A 24,940-nucleotide genomic window follows, 5' to 3' on the forward strand; every position below is an offset into this window, starting at 1 on the left:
CCAGCAATGAAATAAAAAGAAATAAGCTATCAAGCCACAAAAAGACAAGGAGGAAACTTAAATGCAGGTTATTAAGTAAAAGAAGCCAATCTGAAAAGGCTACATACTGTATAATTCCAACTATACAACACTCTGGAAAAGGCAAAACTATAGAGACGGTAGAAAAAAAGTGTTTGGGGGAAGGGAAGGGTAAATAAGCAGAGCACAGATGAGTTTTAGGGCATTGAGACTATTCTGTATGATACTACAGTGGGGTCATTTTACATCTGTGCAAACCCATACAATATACCACACCAAGAGTGAACTTTAATGTGAACTGTGAACTTTGGATGGTAATGATATGTCAATGTAGGCTCATCACTAGCAACAAATGTATCACTCCAGTGGGAGATGGTGATGGCAGGGAAGCTGTATATGTCAGGGCATAGGAGGTATATGGGAAATCGCTGTTCTTTCTGCTCAGTTTTGCTGTGAACCTAAAACTTCTCTAAAATTTATTAATTTTTAAAAAAGAGAGAAGGATACACAATAGGGTAAACATCAGTGTTGTCCTGGGGTGTTTTGTATAATATACGTAAAATGTTTAGAAAAATACTTGACACACAGGAAGCACTATATAAGTGTTTCCTATTCTATTAGGTACCTAAATAGAATGTCTCTAAAGACTGACATCTCAAGAAAGCAATTATACCATCTTTTCTTTAAAAATAAGAGAAAATTGAGACTTCCCTGGAGGTCCAGCGGTTAACACTCTGTGCTCCCAATGCAGGGGGTTCGGGTTGGCCCCTGATCCCTGGTCAAGGCCAAAAGTAAAAATAAAAAAAATAATAAAATATAAAATGAAAATAAGAGAAATCATCTTAATTTTTTAATGTACTTCAAACATTTCCCCTGCAGTCAACAATTCTATATCACCAAATTCATGCCCTGACACTTATCCATCTACAGGAGTGTTTAATATTACATTATTTGGACATGCCTAATAGCAACCCCCAAGCTTCAAATGAGCTACTCTCAGGTTATTAAAAAGTTGAATAATTAATAAATTATTGAAGTTTGTAGGATGCTCAGTTCCTCAGTAAACTGAGTGATTTCTTTTAAATTCACCCCCCAAAAGGGCTAGCAGCCCCAGTTTTGCTGCTTAACCTTCCAAAATATGCCCGTCCTCAAAGGTCACTTTGTAGTTAACCACTATGAAGTAAATAGCATTAAAAAATTGATGTTAATGATTGTTTTGAGCCTTTCCAAAAGAAACCCACTGTCAAACAAGCAGGGATTACTTGTTTCTTCTGTATCTAATTATAATTCTTTTTATAAGTTTGCTGGTATTCATTCATTTAGATAGGATCTTAAAACACAAAATTGGGGCCTCCCTGGTGGTGCAGTGGTTGAGAGTCCGCCTGCCGATGCAGGGGATACGGGTTCGTGCCCCGGTCTGGGAGGATCCCATATGCCGCGGAGCGGCTGGGCCTGTGAGCCATGGCCGCCGGGCCTGCGCATCCAGAGCCTGTGCTCCGCAACGGGAGAGGCCACAACAGTGAGAGGCCCGCATACCGCAAAAAGAAAAAAAAAAAAAAAAACAAAACACAAAATTGGGCAGATGAGATTTCTTAAAGACAGCTGTGGGATTTTTTTAAAAAAATTATCCAGTGATAAAGATGAGACTGTTATTTTCACATTGAATGGGCATTACAATCCATCTTTTCCTTCCCCAAATAAACAGACTGATAAACAACACTAACCTAACAAAAAGTGAAAAAAGAAAGAAGATAGAGCCAGAGAAAGAAAGAGATAGTGCAAAGAGAGGAAGATTAAAAGACTTCGGAAGAGGCCCAGAGACTCCTCATCACCTTTTGAAACCATCACAATTTAGGAACCAAATCTGACATAACAAAGTCCATCTGGCTGATCCATCTATTCAGAGGTAGACTTGTAAATTCAGGGTGCTCTTCAGTGTTCCCTATCCAAACAAAAGGAGAATTAATAACTCATTAGTAAAAACATAAAATGCACTGGGTAACCAACATACTTCAAGAAAAAGAATCGAAATGGAGTATCACAAATCTTCCTGGTATATTTTCAGGCAGCCAGCACATCCTGAAAATGCCATTGGTAGCAGAAGTACCATGTCCATTCTCCAGAGCTGCCTCACCGTGGGGACTGGGCACAGAGGAAGGCTGCCTAAAGATCACTAGTTTAAATGCCATGGCAGCACCAAGCCAGGGTCAATGAATGCATGCGGTTTTGAAGCAAGACTGCTTTCTTAAGCCAATAAAGAAATGCCTCCTCTCCATCCAACATTAGCTATCTGTCCCCAATTCCTGTTTCATGGGTCAGCTAGTAGGATTATTCGCTAGATCCACATGGCATATTTTTGCTGCTCTGCAGGACTGATCCTAAGCAAAGCAGGCACATCTTGCCAACCCTTCTCCCAGGGACACTCCCCTCAGCTGCTGTTCTATCGCAGGGCCTCCAAGCATCCCACCCCCATTCTCTCCCATCCTTTGGACTGCTCCCCAGGAGTTTGCATGAGGTCTTCTTGTCTTTCAAGCTGATAATTAGCAAATCTAGTAAACCAACCCTTTCTATTGACTAAGGTGAAAAAGCTGAAAGACTCCCAGGGATCTCCTCTTTCCTTCCAAGTAACAATTGTATTTCAACAGTAGTTCAAACTAGACTTTCTTACATTAGCCCACTAGTGACTCCAAGACTGTTAACAGTGGACACAAAGAGGAAGAGTATTATCATTTTCGTTATAAATATAGCATGCAGATTTACTTGCAGGAAAACATACAGCAGTGTGTTAACAGTTTATGTAACTCTCTGATGTACTTTGGAGCAATTGAAAAAACTGTGATTATACGTGTGGATGGAGAGATAGAGAGATATCTTTTTAAGTGTTATCTATCTTTTCTATAACAATTGTGTATTATTAATATACTTGATAAGAAAAGTAAGATAGTATTTATACATTATGAAACTTTATAAATTACAGAAATAAAATAAAATTTCCCATAATCCCATCCATTAACCATGAACTAATAAAGGAGTATATTTTTACCCATGCTTTTTCCATGAACATTTTGAAAGTTGTTGAAATCATCCTATGTATAAAATTCAGTAATGTTTTAAAAAATCAACTATTACAACAAGAGCTTTATCATTATTAAAATTCATGACAAATACTTCTTTTAATGGTTACACAATATTCAAGAATATGGGTGGACCATAATTTGCTTCCCCTTTCTCTCCCTGTTGAATATCTACATTATTTCTAGATGGACTTTTGATTAAAGGTGGCAAAAAAAATATACACGTCGATCTTTGAGACCTCCTGAAACTAAATGACAGTAAAAGGATTTTGTGTTTGTTTTGGCACAAACTGTCAAGGATGAAGAGAACAAAAGAGGAAAAAATACAACAGCAAAATTGTGAAAGCTGGAAGGCAGATAGACAAGTGATATCTGACTTAGGCAACCAGAAAAAGCTGAATCTAAAGCCAGTGATGCAGAAATCTAAGATGTAATTCAATTTAAGTTTCAGAACCCACAAAAGGCATGGGCACTGACAGTACTGGATGTAGGGATGAAGGTGGAGCTAAAAGCTGCCTGAATCTGCAGTCAAGTGACAGACAGCCCTTCCCCACTCTGGCAGGAGACTGGAGGCTTCCCTTCAGAGGCTAAAACAAAGGGTCCTGGGTCTGGAGGACAGTTGAGGGCAGTTTGCTGTAATGAAAATAGGAGGATAAATGAAAATTCACAAACATAATGTTAAGGCACATGCCCTAAGCGTTCTATGTTCACTCAGCTCCCAGAATCCCGGCAGCCACATTCCCTCTACGCGGGCATATGGAACAGTCTACGGTGGGAGAGCGGACCAGTCTGAGCCCAAAGACCCAAAGAAACCACCATCAGGGATTTTGCAGGTGAAAGCCCAGTCAGATCACCTGACACTGAGGATCGCAGTGGATGAGCCCCCACCAAGGCACAGACTTCTCCGGAGGCTTTTACTATGCCTTTCAAGGAGGCATGTGGTAGAGTGGGGCCCAAGGACGGTGAAACACAAGTTAATAAATCTTGTCTGGTTAAGACAGAAACAAAAAATGAGGGGCTTACATGCAGTAAGGGAAACACTTCATTTGTTTAAGAGGAACATTTTCAAAAAGACTGATTAAAAAATGCAATTGCTCCTTTTACTCAAGTGGAACTTGAAAAAGAAATGATGCTGTTGATTTAATCATTACTGCTTTCCTTTGTCGCATAGGTTTATTTGTTCATTTCAGATAAACTGATTTTTTCTCCTTCTTTGGGTCCTGGTGATGTACTATCCCAGCTCAAAGTTGGCTGAAAAGTCTCCTATCTGGGACTTCCCTGGTGGTGCAGTGGTTAAGAATCCGCCTGCCAATGCAGGGGACACAGGTTCAAGCCCTGGTCCCATGAGATCCCACATGCCGCAGAGCAACTAAGCCCAGTGCGCCACAACTACTGAGCCCGCGTGCCACAACTACTGAAGCCCATGCGCCTAGAGCCTGTGCTCCACAACTGAAGACTAGCCCCCACTTGCCGCAACTAGAGAAAGCCTGTGCGCAGCAACGAAGACCCAACGCAACCAAAAATAAATAAATAAATAAATTTATATTTTAAAAAAAGAAATCAAAAACTTAACAGAGAACTGGAACACCCAACAGAAGAGCTGGAAGGTACACGTGAAGACATTTCTAGAAAAACGTACAAAAAGGAGAAAAGCAAAGAAAGAAGTAAATATAGAATTCAGGAAACACGTGATCCAGCACAAGAAAGGGGGAAAGGAAAGGATGATGGGGAAAAGGAATCCCCAGACAATGGTGGTGCAGCAGGTCCGGGGAGTGACCAGGTGAGAGGGAGCAGGTCAGAAACTGTGAACGGTTTCTTCAGGAAGACTGGTAGAATTCCTAATCTGTTTCAATGCATGGAGAGGACATTTACATACCTGGAGGAATTTTGAGGATTAAGTGCTAAGTACATAAAAATTAAGCAAATTTTTAAAAGGAAAAAAATGTGCAGGAAGTAGAATTTAATATGGCCTATTTGTTTGCTAGGGCTGCCATAACAAAGTGTCACAGACTGGGTGGCTTAAACAACAGAAATTTATTTCCTCACAGTTCTGGAGGCTAGAAGTCCAAGATCAAGGTGTCGGGAATGTTGGTTTCTTCTGCAGGCTTTGGTTTGTAGATGGCCATCTCCTTCCTGTCTTCAGATGTTCTTCCCTCTGTGGCTGTCTGTGTCAAAATTTCCTCTTTGTATGAGGATATCAGTTACACTGAATTAGGGGCCAACCACATGAATTCCTTTTACTTTAATTACCTCTTTAAAGGCCCTATCTCCAAATACAGTCACATTCTGAGGTACGGGGAATTAGGACTTCAACAGGAATTTGTGGGAGGAGCACACAATTCAGCCCATAACACATGGTCAGCTGTGAATACTATTTTCTGGTCATAATAATGTGGCCATAAAAGGCAAGGTCTGAATATTGGTCCAAATTTACAATGCAAGCGTATCAGGAGCATGGAAAAATACAGGAACAGACCAGAAATGCATTTGTGTGTGTGTGTGTGTGTGTGTGTGTGAGAGAGAGACAGAGACAGAGACAGAGACAGAGACACTGAGAGAGGAAGGAAGAATGATGATGAGGTGAGAGAAATCTAAATCTTCATCTTTCCTATGGACAAATGCTGAATATAAAAAAGAATAGCAATTTTTGTTATTTAGAAATAGTGTTTATAAGTGGCTGCCTCTGGAGCAGTAAATTGTTATGTAAGTGGGCCAGGAATTTCTATTTTTCATAGCCAGCCTTGTAGAACCATTTGATATTTTAAAACTGTGCATGTATAAACATAAAAAGTGGACTGATCAAAATAATAATATATAATATTGTGCTAAATATCTTTGTACAGTATGTATTTTCACTATTTCAGACGATCCCATTTCCTGAAATGGAATTCCTGGGTCTAAGAATTATAACATTTTTTAATGTTCTTGATGTCCATTTGCAAATAGCTCCTGAAAAAAAATCTGTACCACTTTACACTGAGAGCGAGGCACTTGAGAGCACAGATACCTCCCCAAATCCCATCATGTACGTTTTTGTTTTAACAGCTTTATTGAAGTTAATGAACATACAGTAAACTGTACATAAGTCAAGTGTACACTTTGATAAATTTTGACATATATTTGTCAAATCTATATAAATATGTGAAATGAAACTATCACCACCACCAAAATAGAGAACACATCCATCACTCCCAAAAGTCTCCTTCTATATGATCACTCCCTCCTTCCCACCCACTCCTCCTCCCCTACCACTTTCCCCACTTGCTGTCACTTGTTTGCATTTTCCAGAATTTTACTGAAATAAAATCTTGCAGTACGTAATCCTTTTTGGCCTGGTTCCTCTCAGCTGGCATAAGGACTTTGAGGTTCATCCATGTTTTGCATGTATCAATAGTCTGAACCTTTTACTGCAAATTAGGATTCCAATGTATGGATATACCAAATTTGTTTATTCAGTGACCTGTTGATGAACACTTAGGTCATCTCCAGTTTGGAGTTATTAAAGTAAAGCTGCTATGAACATTGTGTACTAATCTAACATATGCTTTCATTTCTCTTAGGTAAAAACCTAGGAGTGGGTTGGGTCTAATGGGATGTGAATATTTAATGTTTTAAAAAACAGCCAAAGAGTTTTCCAAAGTGGTATACATTTTACATTCCTACTGTGTGCAAGTTCCTTTGTTTCATGTTATCCCTACCGTGTAAGAGTTCCAGTTGCTCAATATTATTGTCAATATTTGGTATGGTTGGTCTTTTTAATTTTAGAAATGTTAATAGATACGTGGTATTCTCTCATTGTGGTTTTAATTTGCATTTCCCTAATGCATAATGATGTTGAACATCTTTTCATGAACTTATTTTCTATCCATATATCTTCTTTAGTGAAATGTCTATTCAAATCTTTAAAAACAGAACTAGTTTTATATATATTATTATTGAGTTGTATGAGTACTTTACCTTCTGGACGCACGTTCTTTATCAGACAGAAGATTTGCAAATATTTTCTCCTTCTCTGTGGCTTGTCTTTTCATTCTCTCAGAGTTGAAAAGCAGTAATTCATAATTTTAACAAAGTCCCGTTTTTCTTTTATGGATTGTGCTTTCAGCGTCATATCTAAGAGATCTTTGGCTAATTCAAGGTGACAAAGTTTTTCTGTTTCCTTCCAGAATGTTTATAGTTTTAGATTTTATGGTCTATGACCTATATTTGAGTTAATTTTTATATATGGTGCAAGGTATGGATCAAATTTTTTGCTTATGACTATCCTTTGTACCTTTTCTCAAATATTTATTGATATATAAAAATGGATATATTTTTGCATTCTCTATGTTGTTCCATTGATCTAAGTGTCCATCTTTAGGCCAATGCCACACTGTCTTGACTATTGTAGCTTTATAATAAGTTTTGAAATCAGGTAGTGTAAGACCACCAACTTCCTTCTTTTTAAAGCTCTTTTTTTTACAGCTATTTTAGGTCCTGCACATATTCTGTCAGCTTTGCTCACTGATATTTCATATTTTTCTTGCTGTTGCAAATGGTATTATTTTAATTTCAGCTTCCAATTATCTACCGATAGATCATATAAATACCAGTTTTTTGGTATGTAAATCTTCTTTTACAGCTGTTTCAGATAGAAGTGTAAATAAATTCAGTCATTCTTACTCCATCTTGGCCAGAAGCAGAAGTATCAATGTAGGTTTTATTTGGCTTGTAGGTAGGGTAAGCCCTGTCATTTAGCACTGTTCTCTGGTTGGAAGGTCATGGAATGTACTGGAATGTATGGAAATCATGGGGAAAGAAAGAGCATTCCAATCAAAGAGATCAAAATTAAAAGTAACTTTACCTTTCCATATCTAAAGTTTACAAGTTGGATACAATGAACACCAGTATCCTCTTTTAGGTGTACGTTCTCTGATTCAACATTCCAGCAGTGTTCCCTCAATTTTGAAGTAGCATTACACGCAGATGGAGACTTTTAGTTGAAGGTCTAGGCCCAGTCTCCTGGGTCTTGCCTTTCTGCTTGTTGCCCTATTTCCCAGGTTGCTATATTGCTCTCATAATCTCTAGTTCGGAAACAAGAGATAAACGTGGATAAGTGCGTGGTATGTGTGCTGGCTTCCTGCCCCCATCCCCACTCAAATATCTTTTATAAGCTTAGATATTTATATGTGTTTTGGAATAACTTATAAAGCAATAATTTTTGGTCTTCACAATTGAAAGGGTTAAGGGGAGCTAGAAACTTTGCAATGGTGTACTTTTGCGTTATTTATTAACATTGTCAAGTTGACAAATCGACATGTCTTTAGTGGTTGTACAGAGAGAAGCTACTGGTCTCACAGCAATTTTTCTGGCAAGAAAACTCCAGAATGTTATTTTCCTAGTGATGTGTATTTAATATTTCCATTTATGTCTTCGTAAACTACTTCTTAACTGTCTGGCCTATTTATCTGGAGCTCATCCAAGTGAGAGTCATTGTTACTGCAAGGACTATTTACCTTCAGCGACCAGGGAATTAGAGAATTAGAGAAAACTCATCCCGGAATAAATGAATAGTAAGTCACTCTGTGGCCTTTTCCTCCCTCTTCAACTCCCTCACCCCCGCCATTCCTTTGTTAAGTAGATGAAGTTGGAAAACAGTGAATGTCTAGAGCAGGATGTGCATGCTTGGAGGTGTGGATATGCAAAGGGAAAGCCAAGATCTTTTCATCTATGTTTCATTTATGGGATGGGGATGAGAGCAGATGGATATTTTGGTTATTTGCATAATAGCTTCTGGTCTTTCTTATCCCCAATTGGTGGAACCATCTCCTTCTCTCCTATGTTACAAAATAATACACAGACCTCGAGAACACACTTAATGGTTAGCGGGGTAAATGCTGGCATCAAAATGTGCTTGTGGGGAATTCCCTGGCAGTCCAGTGGTTAGGACTCAGTGCTCTCACTGCCGGGGCCCTGGGTTCAATCCCTCGTGGGGGAACTAAGATCCCGCAAGTCATACGGTGTGGCAAAAAGAAAAAAATGTGCTTGTGAATGGCACTTGCCATGTCAACAGGTTTGTGAATGCACAGATTGAGTCACAGGTGTGGAAGGAAAGCACTAGCATCTATTATGAGAGCTGCTCCCCATTTCTAGAAACAAAAGCCTACTTTTGTTTTTTCACCAAAATTACCTCTATTTCCATACAATTCTGAGTTTTTAACATCTCCCTTGCTTCACAGTTAAAGCTTGTGGCCTCATAACTGGGTGGGACAAGCATGTGGAAAGGGAGCATTGTTTTCTCTTTTAACACCATGTCAACTGCTACAAAAGATCTCTTTTGATTGTAAGTGACTTAAATACGTAAACATTTGGGCTTGTAGTGATTTGTGCCTTTTCAACTAAGCAGAATGTTAAAAACAAAAAGCCAAATTGGAGGCAGCATCTTCTGACAGCCAGTTCAGGGACCACAGACTTGGCAAGAACTTCGGCAGTCAAAAACATCCAGCCTGGGCCTCCCTGGTGGCGCAGTGGTTGAGAGTCCGCCTGCCGATGCAGGGGATACGGGTTCGTGCCCCGGTCTGGGAGGATCCCATATGCCGCGGAGCGGCTGGGCCCGTGAGCCATGGCCGCTGAGCCTGTGCGTCCGGAGCCTGTGCTCCGCAACGGGAGAGGCCACAACAGTGAGAGGCCCGCGTACAGCAAAAAAAAAAAAAAAAAAAAACATCCAGCCTTTGCCAACCCAGGAGCTTTGGATCAATCCCACTCCTCACAGCTTCCTTGGAGTATGACAAAGCCTAGCACTCACCCTCCATATTATACTTGACAAACAATCTCTTTTCTTTGCCAAGTTAACAATACCATAACCTAGCCAAATAGTTCTTCCAGTACACCTGACTTTTAAAAGTGTGGCATTCATGCAATTTAAATTTCAAAAGCCTGAAACTTGGCATAATTCCTGATATGCCTCATACATCTTTTTCTTTCCCTTTCCTTCTTTCTTTCTTTCTCTCTCTCTCTCTCCTTCCTTCCCTCCTTCCTTCCTTCCTTCTGTCCTTCTTTCCTTCCTTCCTTCCCTCTTCACTCTCTCCCTCCCTCCCTTTCTCCTCCTCCTCCCTCCCTATCTCTTTCTTTCTTTTTATGTGCTTTTCAAGACAATTTAGTTGGCAAGAAGAAAAATAACCATCTTACTCACAAGCCTACGGCCCCCATTTGACCCCAAAACAAGACTCAATAAAAGAGAATTGTGAGTGAGACTTCTCAGCTTTTGTTCATTACCTGGGGTCAGGAGCCACCGAATGACCTAATGTTCTGGTTGCTGAGGGAAAGCCATTCCTTCTGGGGCACAGTCAGCTCAAGGATGTTTTGTTGAGGCTCCCAACCAAGGTTCCCATAGTGACACCCATCAAGGATACAGCACCTGCCCGGCTGGTACTCAGGCGAGAATGGCCAAATGCTGGGCCCTCGCAGACACTATCAGGTGATACCAAGCCCGCTCTCATCACTTTCCATTCCCTCCCTTTCTTTTATTTGACAAATGCATTACAATTATTTGGCCTAGAGAGAGTCTTCAGGTAGAAAACCTATTCTAATTTTATTTGCTTAAAGAGAGCTTCAGGCAAGCATATGATGAACGTGGAGGGTTTTAAATAACCAATGGATGCTTGTGTTGAGGTAGTTTTACAATCTGTCAACAGGACAGTGCTAACCACATACAAATAAGCAGCAGGACAGTTTTTTCCCACTGAACTTGTGAGCAGGGTTGCATGACATGTAGGTTCCTCTGTGCTCTGTTCTAACTGGGAAGCTCATCTGACAGAAAGAGTGAACCTCTTTGTTAGGAAAAGTCTTAATTCTTGATCTCAATCTCCTCACCCCCCCTTGCCTACCTTTTGATCTATCTTTCATTTTATGTAATGAGACGTCCTGGATTTTCACATCAGTTAAGTGCCATTTCCCAAGAGACCAAGATGGCGCACTTTTGAAGAAAAGCATTTTCAAATCCACATATATTCAGCCTTGACAGCAGGCATGGGAAAAATGTCTAAAGAAGAAAGAACAGCGTAGGACTAGCGTTTTTTCTTTGAAACTAGATTTAGCCCTGAAAAGCAACCACTATGTGGATGAGAGGGATGGAGAAGAGAACCAGGAGCCAGAGGATTCTGTAACCGGTGTGACTGAGGGAGTCTCCCTAAGATAAGTTTATGGCTTGAGTCTCAGATAGTTGAACTTGCAGGAACAAAGCATGTGAGTTCTAAAGATATAGACTGTTCTTAGTTTTCATTCATGACTTATTTTGTTTAAATACAGCCCCATCAGACAGGGGGGATGAGAATGGGCCTCTGAGATTTACCATCTGTTCACTGATTTGTAATCTGCTGGACAGAAAAGTGGTGAGAGCGGGGCACAAAATCCTCTCATCAGAAATATAAACTTGGGCTTCCCTGGTGGCGCAGTGGTTAAGAATCTGCCTGCCAATGCAGGGGATATGGGTTCGAGCCCTGGTCTGGGAAGATCCCACATGCCGCGGAGCAACTAAGCCCGTGTGCGACAACTACTGAGCCTGCGCTCTAGAGCCGGCGAGCCACAACTACTGCGCCCACGCACCACAACTACCGAAGCCCGCACGCCTAGAGCCCGTGCTCTGCAACAAGAGAAGCCACCGCAATAAGCAGCCTGTGCACCATAACAAAGAGTAGCCCCCACTCGCCACAACTAGAGAAAGCCTGCACACAGCAACAAAGACCCAATGCAGCCAAAAATTAATTAATTAAAATATATATATATATATAAACTTGTTTCATAGAAAGAGCACAAAGCAACAGCAGAGGTGAATGCCCACAAGTGCCTTTCCTCTTGCCTTCAGAACAGACAAGGTATTGTACCCCGTAGTGGTTGGTCCAGTCTTTGGTTTCATGGTTTCTGCTCCTTTGGCCAGAATATTGGCCGGTCCTTTTCAGAAGTTGTAATTATCACACATTTTGCCTTTAGGGCATGAAGGACCAAAGAAGCTTCAAGACTGAAATTGTGGGTTTGCAAACAGCAGGCCACAGGGTTCAGCTTTCAGGTTTATACCATCCACCAGCAACTGATCTATTCTCTTCAGAAACACAGACGTGAACCCAATGACTCCCTCTGTGTTCCTATCAAAACTTTTAAACAACAACAACTTGATTGCACCCTTCACCCAGAAGGAACTCTGCACATGAAAGACATAAAGCATTTCATAGAGCAGAACATTCTTTGAAAAGTCAGGGTAGAAGAAAGCGCTTGCTTAAGGAACTTAATTGAGAGAAACAGTGTAGCCTGGACAGGGCTGCCTGAGTTCAAAGGCACCGCTTTTAATCCCAAACCACTTTAATTTTACTTAACTTTTCTTTCTTTCTGGGTGACTAACCTGGAAACTTCTACTCATCTCCTGCCAAGTAATTTTTCTAAAGAAGGTGGATACTTTACAAGATTCATAGCCAGGAGCCCTCTGTCAGGAATGCTGGTGGTACGGTTTTGTGTAGATAAAAACAGAGGCACAAGGAAAGTGGGTCATTGTGATTTGCGTGTGGTACAGACTCAGTCACTGGCAAGTTTGCTCCGACTGGAAACAATAAGGCGCTGGGCCCGCCTTAAGTTTGGAAATGGAATGCCTCTGGCAGCCCATGATCTTGGAGAGGGGAGCTAAGTGTTTTCATAGCTGGGATTTTGTGTTAGTGGAACAGGTAGAATGTCAACTGTTGTGAGGAAAGTCAATCAATTCGCACACATGCAGCTGGAGAGAAAGCTCAGCTTCAGATGTCATTTAACGTGTTGGTGGATGAACAAGAAGGCAGAAATGGCCTCTCGCAGCCAAGAAGCCGGTGGTTATTGGAAAAATCACGGTAGCACAATTCTTCTTGCTTTCACTGCTAGGACAAGGAAGGACATTCTTTCAGACTTTCACACTGAGCGATTTTTCCTATGACCCATTTCAGAGTTAAAGAACTTATAAAATGGCCACGCCTGATACCTTCCACAGAAGTAAGTTCTTGCAAACAGCAAACAGTGAGATGGGCTGGCCTTTTTTGGTGGGCCTATCTTCATAAAATGAATGGTGAGAATCACAACATTTATTATTGTGATCATCCTAATAATGCACACAGATCAATTGTGCAGTCATTTACTTTCTTGGTATTTATTCTCTAGGGGGAAAAAATGGACTGATTAAGATGATTGTACCCTCTCCTTTTTGTGACTTCCAGTCTGTTCATTATTTATTTCTGAGGGGCCAGAATATTAGTATTAATTGGCTCTGATAGAGTGTTCCACAAGAGTTAAGAAAAAACCATATAATCTGGTTTATTAAATGTTGTATGGACATTATTTAGTGCACTCTCCTTTAAGGCTGGCACTATTGAATATGAACTGAAAATCAACTAGCAAATAAACCATCTTAACATGGCATAATCATGAGCCAGTCAAGAAAATATATCACCTCACACCCATTAGGATGGCTACCATCGAAAAAGTCACAGACGTAGAGAACAAACGTATGGAAACCAAGGGGGAAGGGAGGGGTGAATTGGGAGATTGGAATTGACATATATACACTATTGATACTATGTATAAAATAGATAACTAATGAGAACCTACTATATAGCACAGGAAACTACTCAGTGCTCTGTGGTGACCTAAACGGGAAAGAAATCCAAAAAAGAGGGGATATACGTATATGTATAGCTGATTCACTGTGCTGTACAGTAGAAACTAACACAATATTGTAAAGCAACTATACTCCAATAAAAATTTTTTAAAAAAAGAAAAGAAAAAGTCAGAAAATCACTGTTGTCAAGGATGTGGAGAAATTGGAAAACATGCATTGTTGGTGGGAATATAAAATGGTACAACTGCTAGGGAAAACAGCTCCTCAAAATATTAAAAACAGAATTAGCACATAATTCAACAATTCTACTTCTGGGTATATACCCAGAAGAATTGAAAGCAGAGTCTCAAAAAGTTATTTGTACACCCATGTTCATAGCAGAATTATTCACAATAGCCAAAAGGTGGAACCAACCCAAATGTCTACTGGTGAATGAAAAAAATAAACACAATGTGTTATACACATATAATGGGATATTATTCAGCCTTAAATAGGAAGGAAATTCTGACATATGCTACAATATGGATGAAACTTGAAGACATCATGCTAAGTGAAATAAGCCAGCAACAGAAAGATACATACTGTATGACTCAACTTACATGAAGGACCTAGAGTAGTCAAATTCAGAGAGACAGAAAGTGGAATTGTGGTTGCCTGAGGCTGGAAGGAAGGGGGAATGGGGAGTTGTTTAACGGGTACAGAGTTTCCACTGGGGAAGATGAAAAGGTTCTGGAGATGGATGGTGGTGATGGTTGTACAACAGTGTGAATGTATTTAATGCCACTGAACCATACACTTAAAAATGGTTGAAATAGTAAATTTTATGTTACATATGTTTCTTCAGAATAAAAAATAAATAAAATATTAATCAGGAAGTTACCTTAAAAAAAAAAAAGAAGTATAAAGTGGGGGTAACAGATACCTGATGCTGCCTTCAGTAGACATATTCTCTTACATCCTGTTAAATCATCATTTCCTGTCTGCTCTAGGAGCCAATGAAGCTTTCTGGGGGTGTGTTTTAAATTACTTCAGGCCCACACCTTCCCTTGCCCCTTGTCTGAGAAAGAATTCCCTGCTCGCCTGTCCTTCCCCACCCCTCCCTCCTTCCATACATCCTCACCTTTGCGGTAGGGGTCAACAAAAGAAATCTAGAACCATTCAGTTGGATGTCCATATAAAATGGTGCTAACATGGGCTTCCCTGGTGGCTCAGTGGTTGAGAGTCCGCCTGCCGACGCAGGGGACACGGGTTCGTGCCCTGGTCCGGGAGGATCCCACGTGCCGCGGAGCGGCTGGGCCGGTGGGCCGTGGCCGTTGGGTCTGCGCGTCCAGAGCCTGTGCTCCACGGCGGGGGAGGCCACGGCAGTGAGAGGCCCGCGTATCGCAAAGAAAAAAAAAAAAAAATGGTTCTAACAAGTTGTCTTTTATCACCTCGGTAGAAGAACTGTGGAGAGGGAAATTAAAGATGCAGGGAAGGACGGTACCGGAAAACTCTAGAACCTTGAGCTGATTTTGCCCCAAAGGCTTTGTATCAAATTATCACGATGGCCCTATGATCAAGAGACAGGTGAAGACTTCCCAGGGAAAGGAGCTTTAATGTTAAGGGGAGCTTAATGACATTTTAGTTTGCTTTCAGGTAAGAGCTGCCCCTGGGAAATGTGGTTACGTGGGAGTCAAGATAGTTTTGGCCCAGGTGGGTTGTTGTTGTTGTTGTCTTCTCCTCTTGTTTCAAAGGAAATTATGCAGGCTAAGAGATAACTGAATTGTTTCCTTACCCCTCACCAAATTTACCCTTCACTGAATGTCAGGATTCAAGCCACTGCCGATTTGGGGAGGAAGTTGAACCCCGGACATCATTCTGGCTTTGAGAGCGGTGCCTGTGGTCCACTTCTAAACCTTCTCCAGATACGTTTTCATACTCCATATTGAACAGAGATGAGGGCTCTGTGTTCTTTACACTAGAGCCAGGGCAATCGATGCGCCGGCGTCAAGGGCTACCTCTGCAGACTGAGAAGATGAGACCCCCTCTTGCACACCCACGAAGAGACGCAGAATGTAATTCTGCTTCGAGAAACATCCTTGAACTAACTCGTTTCTCTCTATCCCTCCAAGCTTCCGCAGGTTCACTCGATCCAACAGTGTGACGACGGCCGTGCAGGCCGACCTGGACTTCCACGATAACCTGGAGAACTCTATGGAGTCTATAGAGGACAATTCGTGCCCCGGCCCGGTGGCCAGACAGTTCTCCCGGGACGCCAGCACCTCCACGGTCAGCATCCAGGGCTCAGGAAACCACTACCACGCCTGCGCGGCCGACGAGGACTTCGATGCAGATTTCGACCCTTCCATTCTGCCGCCCCCAGACCCCTGGATTGACTCAATCACCGAAGACCCCCTGGAGGCCGTGCAGAGGTCAGTGTGCCACCGGGACGGCCACTGGTTTCTGAAGCTTCTCCAGGCGGAGCGGGACCGCATGGAAGGCTGGTGCCAGCAGATGGAGAGAGAAGAGCGCGAAAACAACCTGCCCGAGGACAGTAAGTGCGGCGCAGCGCCTGCGCACGCGCCCGGGGTCGGGTCCCCGGGGCCGGGGAGGGGATGCTTTCATAGCGCTGCGCAAACCCTGCAGGTCCCCACCCCAAACGGGAACGTGTGGAAGAGCTGGGCGATTCGGGCCGAGTCCACACGCCCCTGGTGCCCAATAAAGACGCACCCCTTCGCCCCCGCCAGGCAGCTGTAACACCTTCTCTCCCTCTGCCTCCGCGACCTCCACCTCTGGACCAACTTGGGGTGGACTCATGCTTCCGACACGGTTTCTCTTCCCCAAGATGCTCCCGCAGTGGTGCTGCTTCTCAGGGAATGAACAGAAATTCTAACTAGTTTCAAGATCCCCAGATACGTGTGCCTTGGGCATTTATAATCTCACAGGTGTATTACTTTCATTAACATACAGAATTAAAACAAGGTCGGTCGTGTCTAGGCCTGTAGACGCCAAGCTTATTGACATCGTTAGACCTGGTTAGCCCACACCTTCCGCCTTAGGTTTCAGGAAGGCAAACCTTCAGCCGCTAAAGAAAATACATGATCAAATAAAGGATGGTTAAGTTAAATAAATAACGGAGACCCCACACACCATTCTTTTCAGACTTGGCCTTTCAACAACAACGATTCCTATTAACAGTTGACAAAGCAGTTGCCAGATTACTGCAGTCCGGTTGCACATTAATAACAATTTTGAAATTGGAATAGAATTTATAATCAGTGTGTATTTCATTGTTGTGTGTTTATTTCCCTCCGAAAAACGATTATTAAATGAATGGTGGATCTGCCAACCGATTATATTTTTGAATCAGAGAAATTAAATGGTAGGCAGCAAAGCCTGCCTTCATTTTTGTGTGGGAACCACCTGGAAGAGTATTATCGTGATGTGGTTTTAGACCTATTTTTAAAATCCTTTAACTTTTTATTGTGAACATTAAAAAACACTTGCAAAAGTAGAGAGTTTACTGTAATGAACCCCCATATTCCCATCACACAGCTCAACTACTGGCTGGTCTCATCTTCCCTCACTTGTCCTCATTTTTACCAGAGGATCTTAAAGAAAATCGAACGCATCCCGTCATTTCACTACGAATCTCTGATAAGGACTTTATGTATGTGTATATAACCATCGTGCATTATCATCCCTAACAAAAAAAATAATAATTTCTTAATAACTAGATCGAGAGCTTTCTGTAAATCATGTTCAGTTGACTTACTAAGTGAACCAAACTAATTGTGTCAGGGAGCAGTGAGTTTTCCGTAAAGGAAGTACTTTTGTGAGAATGGAGACAGGAAAATGAGTTTGCAGGTTGTGGGATTTCCACTCTGTGTCTCGCTCACAGCTCTTCTCTGCTTTTTCTTGCTTCTGACCCCTATCCACCCGCTGACTAACTCATTTGTTGCCTTTCTGAGCAGGTTAGAAAATCCATCAATGGGTTTCTGTAACGTTCCTTTTGTTCTTGCATGTTATGAGTGCAAACAACTTAGCAGTGGAAAAGTAAACCTCCTTGACACTTGACCCAACCGTTGGTGCCACTGCAGGCTCACCCAGGTGTGGGTCCACAGGGAGAATATGCTCTGTGCCTAGGTGACAGGGGTGTGAAGCACAGCCCGGCAGCAGTGGGCGGGGGAAGTTTTCGGTAAGAAATTCTTAGCAGTTGCATCTTCTTATTCTCCTTTCCCCGTGGGTATACCCGAAGCCTAGTAGCTTTTCCTGGGAAAAATGTCCATGTCTAAGGAGCAATGGCCTCGGGTGCACAGCTCAACAGGGCAAGCTGTCTTGCAGATTTCAGTTCATTCAATGCATGGATTCGAACTTGTTCTAGCTTCCCTGCTTGGCTTCCAATAAGACCTGGGGAAGCTGCTCATCTGGTGTTTTCTTTTAATCTGATGTTTTCTTCCCATCTGAGACTAGATCTACTTCTCTCAATCCAGCTTTATAATGATGCATGAGGATAGTCATTGTATAATAGTCATTGTATAAATATTTAGAAAAATCTTCCTTAACACTTAAGGAGCTATGAAAACAAGTCAATGTATTTTGATACAAGCACATATATTTGGAAGGTGAAAACCTTGTTAGAAAATCAGGTTCTAATCCTGTTTGAGATGAAAGAGAAGCTTATTTGTATCTTGAACATGAAGGAACTGCTCGTTCATTCACTGTTCCAGAATTTTACTTCAGATGTTATTTGAAATATTGATTTATAAATAGGGCTTATAAACCTATTCCATATGAAGGTTTTTTTTATAACAAGATTTGTTCTAATAATAATTTGCTGTCTTTGTACACGAAGGTGCCACTGGCCCACCATGAATAAGCCGTCTTCTTAAGGACTTTGTCTTTAGAGTAGTGATAAATTTTCTCAAATCTGCCTCTGTTTTACGAGGTTGCTGCCTGAGGGCGCTGGGGGTGTGTGAAGGTCATGACTGCAGAACAGACAAAGAGAACTTAGGGTGGGAGTATTTTTGGTGCTTTGCTTAAAGTATTCAACTGAGTAAATTAATCTTAGATGACAAGTATGCAATGAGACCCGCTGCCCTAGGGAGTGAGTCTCCCTGTGTAGTTTGAAACGTATTTCGATATCAGAGCCCCCTTTTTCTAAGTTAAGAAAAAAAAAATTACACACAACACCAATAAGTATAATAGGAAGAACGGTGAAGCTCTTTGGTGAGGGCCTGGAGTCCTATCTGCTCAGCCTCTACCACTCTCTGGACAGAGGTCCCTAGAAACCCTCCCTGCCACCAAAAAAATCCCAGGATTCCTAGAATAGTTTTTTTGTTTGTTTGTTTTTTTTTTTTTTTTTTTTTTTTTTTTTTTTGCGGCCTCTCACTGTTGTGGCCTCTCGCGTTGTGGAGCACAGGCTCCGGACACGCAGGCTCAGCAGCCATGGCTTTCGGGCCCAGCCGCTCCGTGGCATGTGGGATCTTCCCGGACCGGGGTACGAACCCATGTCCCCTGCATCGGCAGGCTGACTCTCAACCACTGCGCCACCAGGGAAGCCCCCTAGAATAGTTTGAAAGCCAATGGTCTATAGTGAAAAGTCCAACTTACTAATTTTTTTAGATACAATTTTATAACTTTAGATCAAACAGCTAACACAAAGATCAGAGGTAAATGCCTTTCCTACATGGTTTTTTAAATGTACAAAACTGATCCAGATTAGACACATCTATTTGTGTAAGCCTATCTAACCTACAAAAATGGCTCTTCCTTCAAGTCTCAGCTTGGGCCTCACCTTCTAGAAGTCTTTGCAGAATGCATCCCTTCAGGCTGAGTTGGGTGTGCCTCCCTGGTGCTTCTGTAATAGCCTGCACATTTGTCTATCAGGTATTTCCAACTTTATTTGATGATAATCTATGTATCTCTCTCCTCCCCTGAAAAGTGAGGTCTGAGGACCGAAATTACTCTTGTTTCATTCATCTTCATATCCGCTGCCCCTCTGACGGTTCTTGGCACAGAGCAGGGGATCAGTGAATATGTATTTGAGTCCTGGGACTAGTTTGGAAATACTGTTTCACAAAAGTATTTTCCTTAGCAAAATCTTTCTTCCTAAGTAGTTACAAAATATTCAACAGGTAGCTCCCAGCTATTGTTGCCAAAAGCTGGAAGGGTCGGTCCCTTGCGAGGTAGGGAGCCCTGCTGATCAGAACAGGGATTTGGCAGGGACATGAGCACCTGCCACAGAAAGGCTAGAAAGGACTTGTGTGTCGGTCAGCTGCATGAGCTAGATGAACCCGCGTGTCCCTTCCAGCTCTTGGGACACGATTTCATCCCATAAGCACTTGAAAGCTTTCTCTATCTTTCATGCACTGGATGGTACAAAACAGAAGCTTCCACCCACTAGCATTCCAGAATTCTAAACAGTGCAGAGGTACACACACATGCCCGGTCAAAGAATCGCCAATTTCAAATGAGGCAAATGGAAATCAGTGAGGATCCGATCAGAAAGCCAGGAGGAAGGGAGAATATAAACCCGTGAAAAAACATCCATCTTGTTCTCACAATCCCCTGGGCCGTTGGCTATAGGCTTTGACAGGTGTTGTTTTATTTGCCCTCAGAACAGCTCTCTGGCAGTCCCACCTCCAAGGTCACACAACCCAGAAGCGCCTGATGGAACAGATACAACACGAATAACATTTGACAAGATAATGATACTTTGTGTGTGCTTGGCTGCTCTAAAGCTCTGCATACATATCTGTCCCTGCTTCCTTGGCAACCACAGTCCTGTTCTGATAAGTGGACCTGGGGTTGCAGAGGGCCTTTGTTTTTTTACTAATTCTCTCATTTAACCTTTGCTTTTTTTTATAAAGGGGGGCGGGTGGTAAGGAAGAGGGGCCAATCCCGTTTGGCAGGCATAGCCAATGTCTGAGTAACCAGTTTAAAAAAAAAAAAAAGTCTGTGTACACTCAGAAAAATAGCTTTGATAAATGGGTCAAACGCAGATCTGTCTCTTGGCCGGGCCACTTATGTGTCCTTTGGGTCCTAGATAGGAAGGTCTCTCTTCAGGGTAAGTGATGACGGTGGCTCCATGACAGATCCCTTCCAGGAGAGCTGGTCTTCATCCTCAGTAGGGAAAGATAGGCAGGATAGGGTGGAAGAAAGGAATGAGTCTAACCACAGCTGCTTAATTTATTTCGTGGGGCCCCGGAATTATTCCAAATTTTCAATATTTTTAAACGTTTGGCGACTGTGCTTAATGCCTCTGAATGGCCCACTTAAAAACGGTTAAAATGGTAGATCTTACGTGCATTTTACCACACACACAAAAATATCCACCCCACTGCCCCCCCAAAAAAGTCTGCAGCAGCTGAAGGTAGATGGGTCAGGCTTGCTGTCTTCATGTCCAGAGTTATTCATCACGCTTATAAGAATGTAAGGTATTTTGTTAAATATCTTCCTGAATTCAAAATACGACATGTCCACTGGCAGGGGTGAGGGGAGAAGTTAGGAAGAGAACTCATCTGCTCAATGGGAACCTGAGGTTCAGATCTGGAGCATGTGGTGGCTGCCATCACCTTTCTCTATCACAGAGTTGAAGAAGAAAAAAAAAAGCCATCCAGTCTTCAGGAATTATTCAGTGATCACTTATTTTATGCTGCAATCATCCTGATTCTGACTGCTGCTTCCTAGGGATCTTGTTTGTGGCCTTCCAGGACTGGAAAACACTGCTTTCCCCCAAACTGGACAAAGTGCTCAAGGAAGCACAGAGAGAAAACAAGCACTCACAGTCACCCGGTCACCTCCAGCCAGCTTTCCAAAAGTCCATCTATAAATTCTTTGGGTGTGTGGGTCTATTGTTTTCCCTGCGAAAATAAAAGCAGCGCGAGGACTTTAGTTCTTCGGTGAAACCTTCCTCCCTAACAGTCGATGGTAGGTTTTTGGCTCAATAACAGAAGAAGGGAAATCTGCAGTGAGCGAGGTTTCCTCGCGGCCGCAGCAGCTGACAGAATGTTCCCTCAGCTCTCGAAGTAAACCGATCCGAGCCTGTCTCAGACAATGGGGCCTTGTGTGAAACAGCTGTCTCGGGGAGATGGCTCGGTGCTGTTGGCCGGGGCCTGCCTGTTACAGAGATCCGTCTGGTATTATCTGACTAGGACGAAACGCCCAGATGGAGCGCAGGGCTCCCACCAGGAATGCGGTCCAGCACCGATGGCTCGAAACACGGGCTCGGGTTTCAGTGGCCCCAGGATGAAATACTGGTTGATTGTGCTTGGAAATCTAGCAGTGCCTCCTGAATTGTGGACAACTCATATGTGGAATTTTCAGGCTTTATCTGAAACGAACTGATAAACCCAAAGCGTGTGCGGGATGGAGACAGATTAATTCCACTTTAATTTTGCCCGGTAATAGCATCCCCGTTAGTGAAACTTGGCCTTGAGTCCCCCAGAAGGCCTGGGAGCCTTGGCAGCGAACATGGGGCTGGTAACGAAACCCGAAATGGGGTTTGCCCGGTTTCAGGTAGAGTTATGGGAAGCTGTGCACAGTCATCGCTGTGACCGTTGATGGGTGCCATGCCCAGGCTGGCTCTGCCCAGGGTCTCTGCAGCCTGAGGACTGGTGGGTGGGTGGCAGGCAGAGGAACGCTCTGTGATTTCCTCAGTTCAGTTGCCTCAAGCCTTGTGTGCTTCTAAGCGGGGCAAGGTGGGTGCATCCTAGCTCCTTCCTGTTTTATTCTCATCTTTCTTTTGCAATGACCTTCAAAAGGTCCCTCCCCACCCCCATGCCCCAAAACACACACACGCACACACGTGCACATGCACACACACTGCATAGTCTCTTTTTTTAAGGCCTGGCCAACCTGAAATTAGTGACCAGGAAGTGGCAGGAATGAAAAGAAAACTGTGTGCGATGTGCCTTATGTTTAACCTTCTAGAACACTGGCTGCATTTTGCTTTACACGGCATTGGGCACAAGGAGAAAGGTGTTGGTGCCGGAAGGTCACTTCCGAGCATCCCTTCTGTGGGTGTGTTTCACTGGGAGTGGTCTGAGGCTGAGGGGCGCGGAGGCATGGAGAGGTGAAGATGGGCAGAGGGAAGGCAGGATGCCTGGAAGCAGCTCTCCGGGTACCTGGGCCAGTGCTGTTCCCGTTATTCCAGACACTTCTGCATTGCAGAGAGGCAGAGATTGCAGAGGGAGGGCCTGACTCATGGAGCATGGTCCCCGATCGCTTTCTCTAACAATAACCAACAATTTCTGTGAAAGATCATTGCAATGGCCTTCAAATGCAGTATGTAAGCCTTCCATATTCCCAAGGGAAATGTTAACTCATTTCATCTCATTCAGCTTTCAAAGGCTCAAAAACTGTATTTATCTATGTGCCATAGATGCTGTTACTATTTCATGGCTGATGTAAGTGGAGATATGGATCGAAGCGTAACCATCTTTTATGAGTGAGACTCCTGGAGTATGGACTGGGGAAAAAACATTAGCTGAATTTTTGAAAACTTGCTCTTTACAAACAAAATAATATTTCCCTCATGGTTTAGCCCTGTGGAAGCTCTGGTTTTAGTCCATGGGATAATTTCTACTTGAGAATTCTATTCTTTATTCATTAGCTTTTAATAAATCCATAAATTCATCATTCTTTGTTCATTTAAGTTTTGGCTCCTTTAAGGGAAAAAAAAAGTGCTCTTGTTACATTCAGAGCAGCCCTTGTCAGCCAGGAGTGAAACAGATCCATGTTTTCTGTGGAGACCTTTTTATTGACAACAGCTCTGGATCACAAATGTGTTTGAGAAGCAGTTGGGCAGTTGGTTGGAGAAATTCTTTTCCACGAGGACAAACTCGTGAATAAAAATGTCTCCACTTGGATAATCCCGACTTGAAATCACACAGATTGGGTCTGACAAATCCGCATGACTTTGGAGTAAGTGGATGGATCCACTTTCTAAAAAATTCCTTTTTCCTCCTCACTCCTAAAGTCTACAACATCCCCCCCGGGGGGCAGGGAGGCCAGGTGAGTAAAAAGTCAAACGTTGAGGATAGGGAGGTTTAATTCACCCACAAACTCGTTCAACTTTTCCTATATGGCTTGGTTCTTCCAGCCTGAGTCAACACAACTGGTATTATAAACAGAAAACCAAGAGGAAGAATAGCCCCACCAAGATTATCTTAGCTAATTAATCAGTCAAGACTGTAAGGAAAAAGTGGTGCTAGGCACGGTAAAACCTTAAAGAAGTAGAATCTTAGGCCCGGAATCTTGCCGTTAATTAATTTTTCTGGTTAACATAAAGTTTATTGATGAGTCAGTTCACTTCAAAACTTCTTCCAACAGGATAATTGGGAGTTACATCGGCACAGTCTATGCCATGCCCGCTTATAAAGTCAGACATATAAATAGACGGTGCTGGAAAGAATGCAGAGAGGGCAGAGACCGAGCTGTGCACGGGAATTTGAGGAGCAAAGCGAGGGAGAGGTGAAAGGGGATAGGTCTTTCTGGAGGATGCACACCTGCGCACAGGGGGCGGGGCCAGTGTGGGGGCGGGGCCAGTGTGGGGGCCAGTGTGGGGGTGGGGCCAGTGTGGGAGCCAAGGCAGGAGGCACCCCAGCTCAGTGTTTAGCCTGAGCAAAGGCACTGCAGAGAGACCAGCTTTTGGATTTGGGAAACTGGGGGCCCAGGGCACTGAGGGAGTGGTCAGAGGTGAGGCTGGACAGGTGGGCCATTGAAGGGAGTTTCCCGTTTATCCCAGGGATGATAGGGGAGCGTGGAAAAGTTTTAAGCGTGAGAATTATATGAGATAAGAAGACCCTCCAGTTAATAGGACCAAACCTCCAAATCGGCAATGGAGGGAGAACATTCATGCTGTGGAAGGGGTGATGGAGCCTTGTAGCCCTAATTGTAAGCAACCAGGGACTCCTGAGAGGAATGTGGATGTGGGGAGACAAGAGGTGTCGAGGGGTTGCTCAGACGTGCTGCACGAAGGGTTGGTATACACCAGAGTTACAAATTTGAGCAAAATAAACCTATTTTACAGAATAGCTGAACCAGGAGCATGGATGGGATCACTGGAGGGGACTAAGGGAAGGGGGCTCAGGACCGAGTTTTGTGTTCAACATTCTCAAGGTGCAGGGAAGAAGAGGAAACCGAGGTCAGGGCCAGAGAGCACTGTGGGCGCCCAGGGGGCTGAGATTCCTTTGTGCCAAACGCAGAGGTCCAGGAGGGGGGAGGGGAGGGGACGGCCAGACCGCAGGGAGGGTGG

At 43.1% G+C, this 24,940-nt stretch overlaps 1 protein-coding gene across 16 annotated transcripts in view; it reads left to right on the plus strand.

The window, feature by feature from the left end:
• Positions 1–24,940, plus strand: part of DLGAP1 (DLG associated protein 1) — a gene marked incomplete at its 5' end in the record, with an annotated part of 321,304 nt that overhangs the window by 280,117 nt on the left and 16,247 nt on the right. For all 16 annotated transcript variants that reach the window (XM_082641702.1, XM_082641701.1, XM_082641693.1 and 13 more), the window contains one exon: positions 15,813–16,234. In XM_082641702.1, coding sequence (XP_082497828.1) covers positions 15,813–16,234 — 422 coding nt within the window. The remainder of the gene's footprint in view (positions 1–15,812; positions 16,235–24,940) is intronic.

Source organism: Mesoplodon mirus (assembly GCF_964341445.2).
Source record: "Mesoplodon mirus genome assembly, chromosome: 13".
In the NCBI taxonomy this organism is placed as follows: Eukaryota; Metazoa; Chordata; class Mammalia; order Artiodactyla; family Ziphiidae; genus Mesoplodon; species Mesoplodon mirus.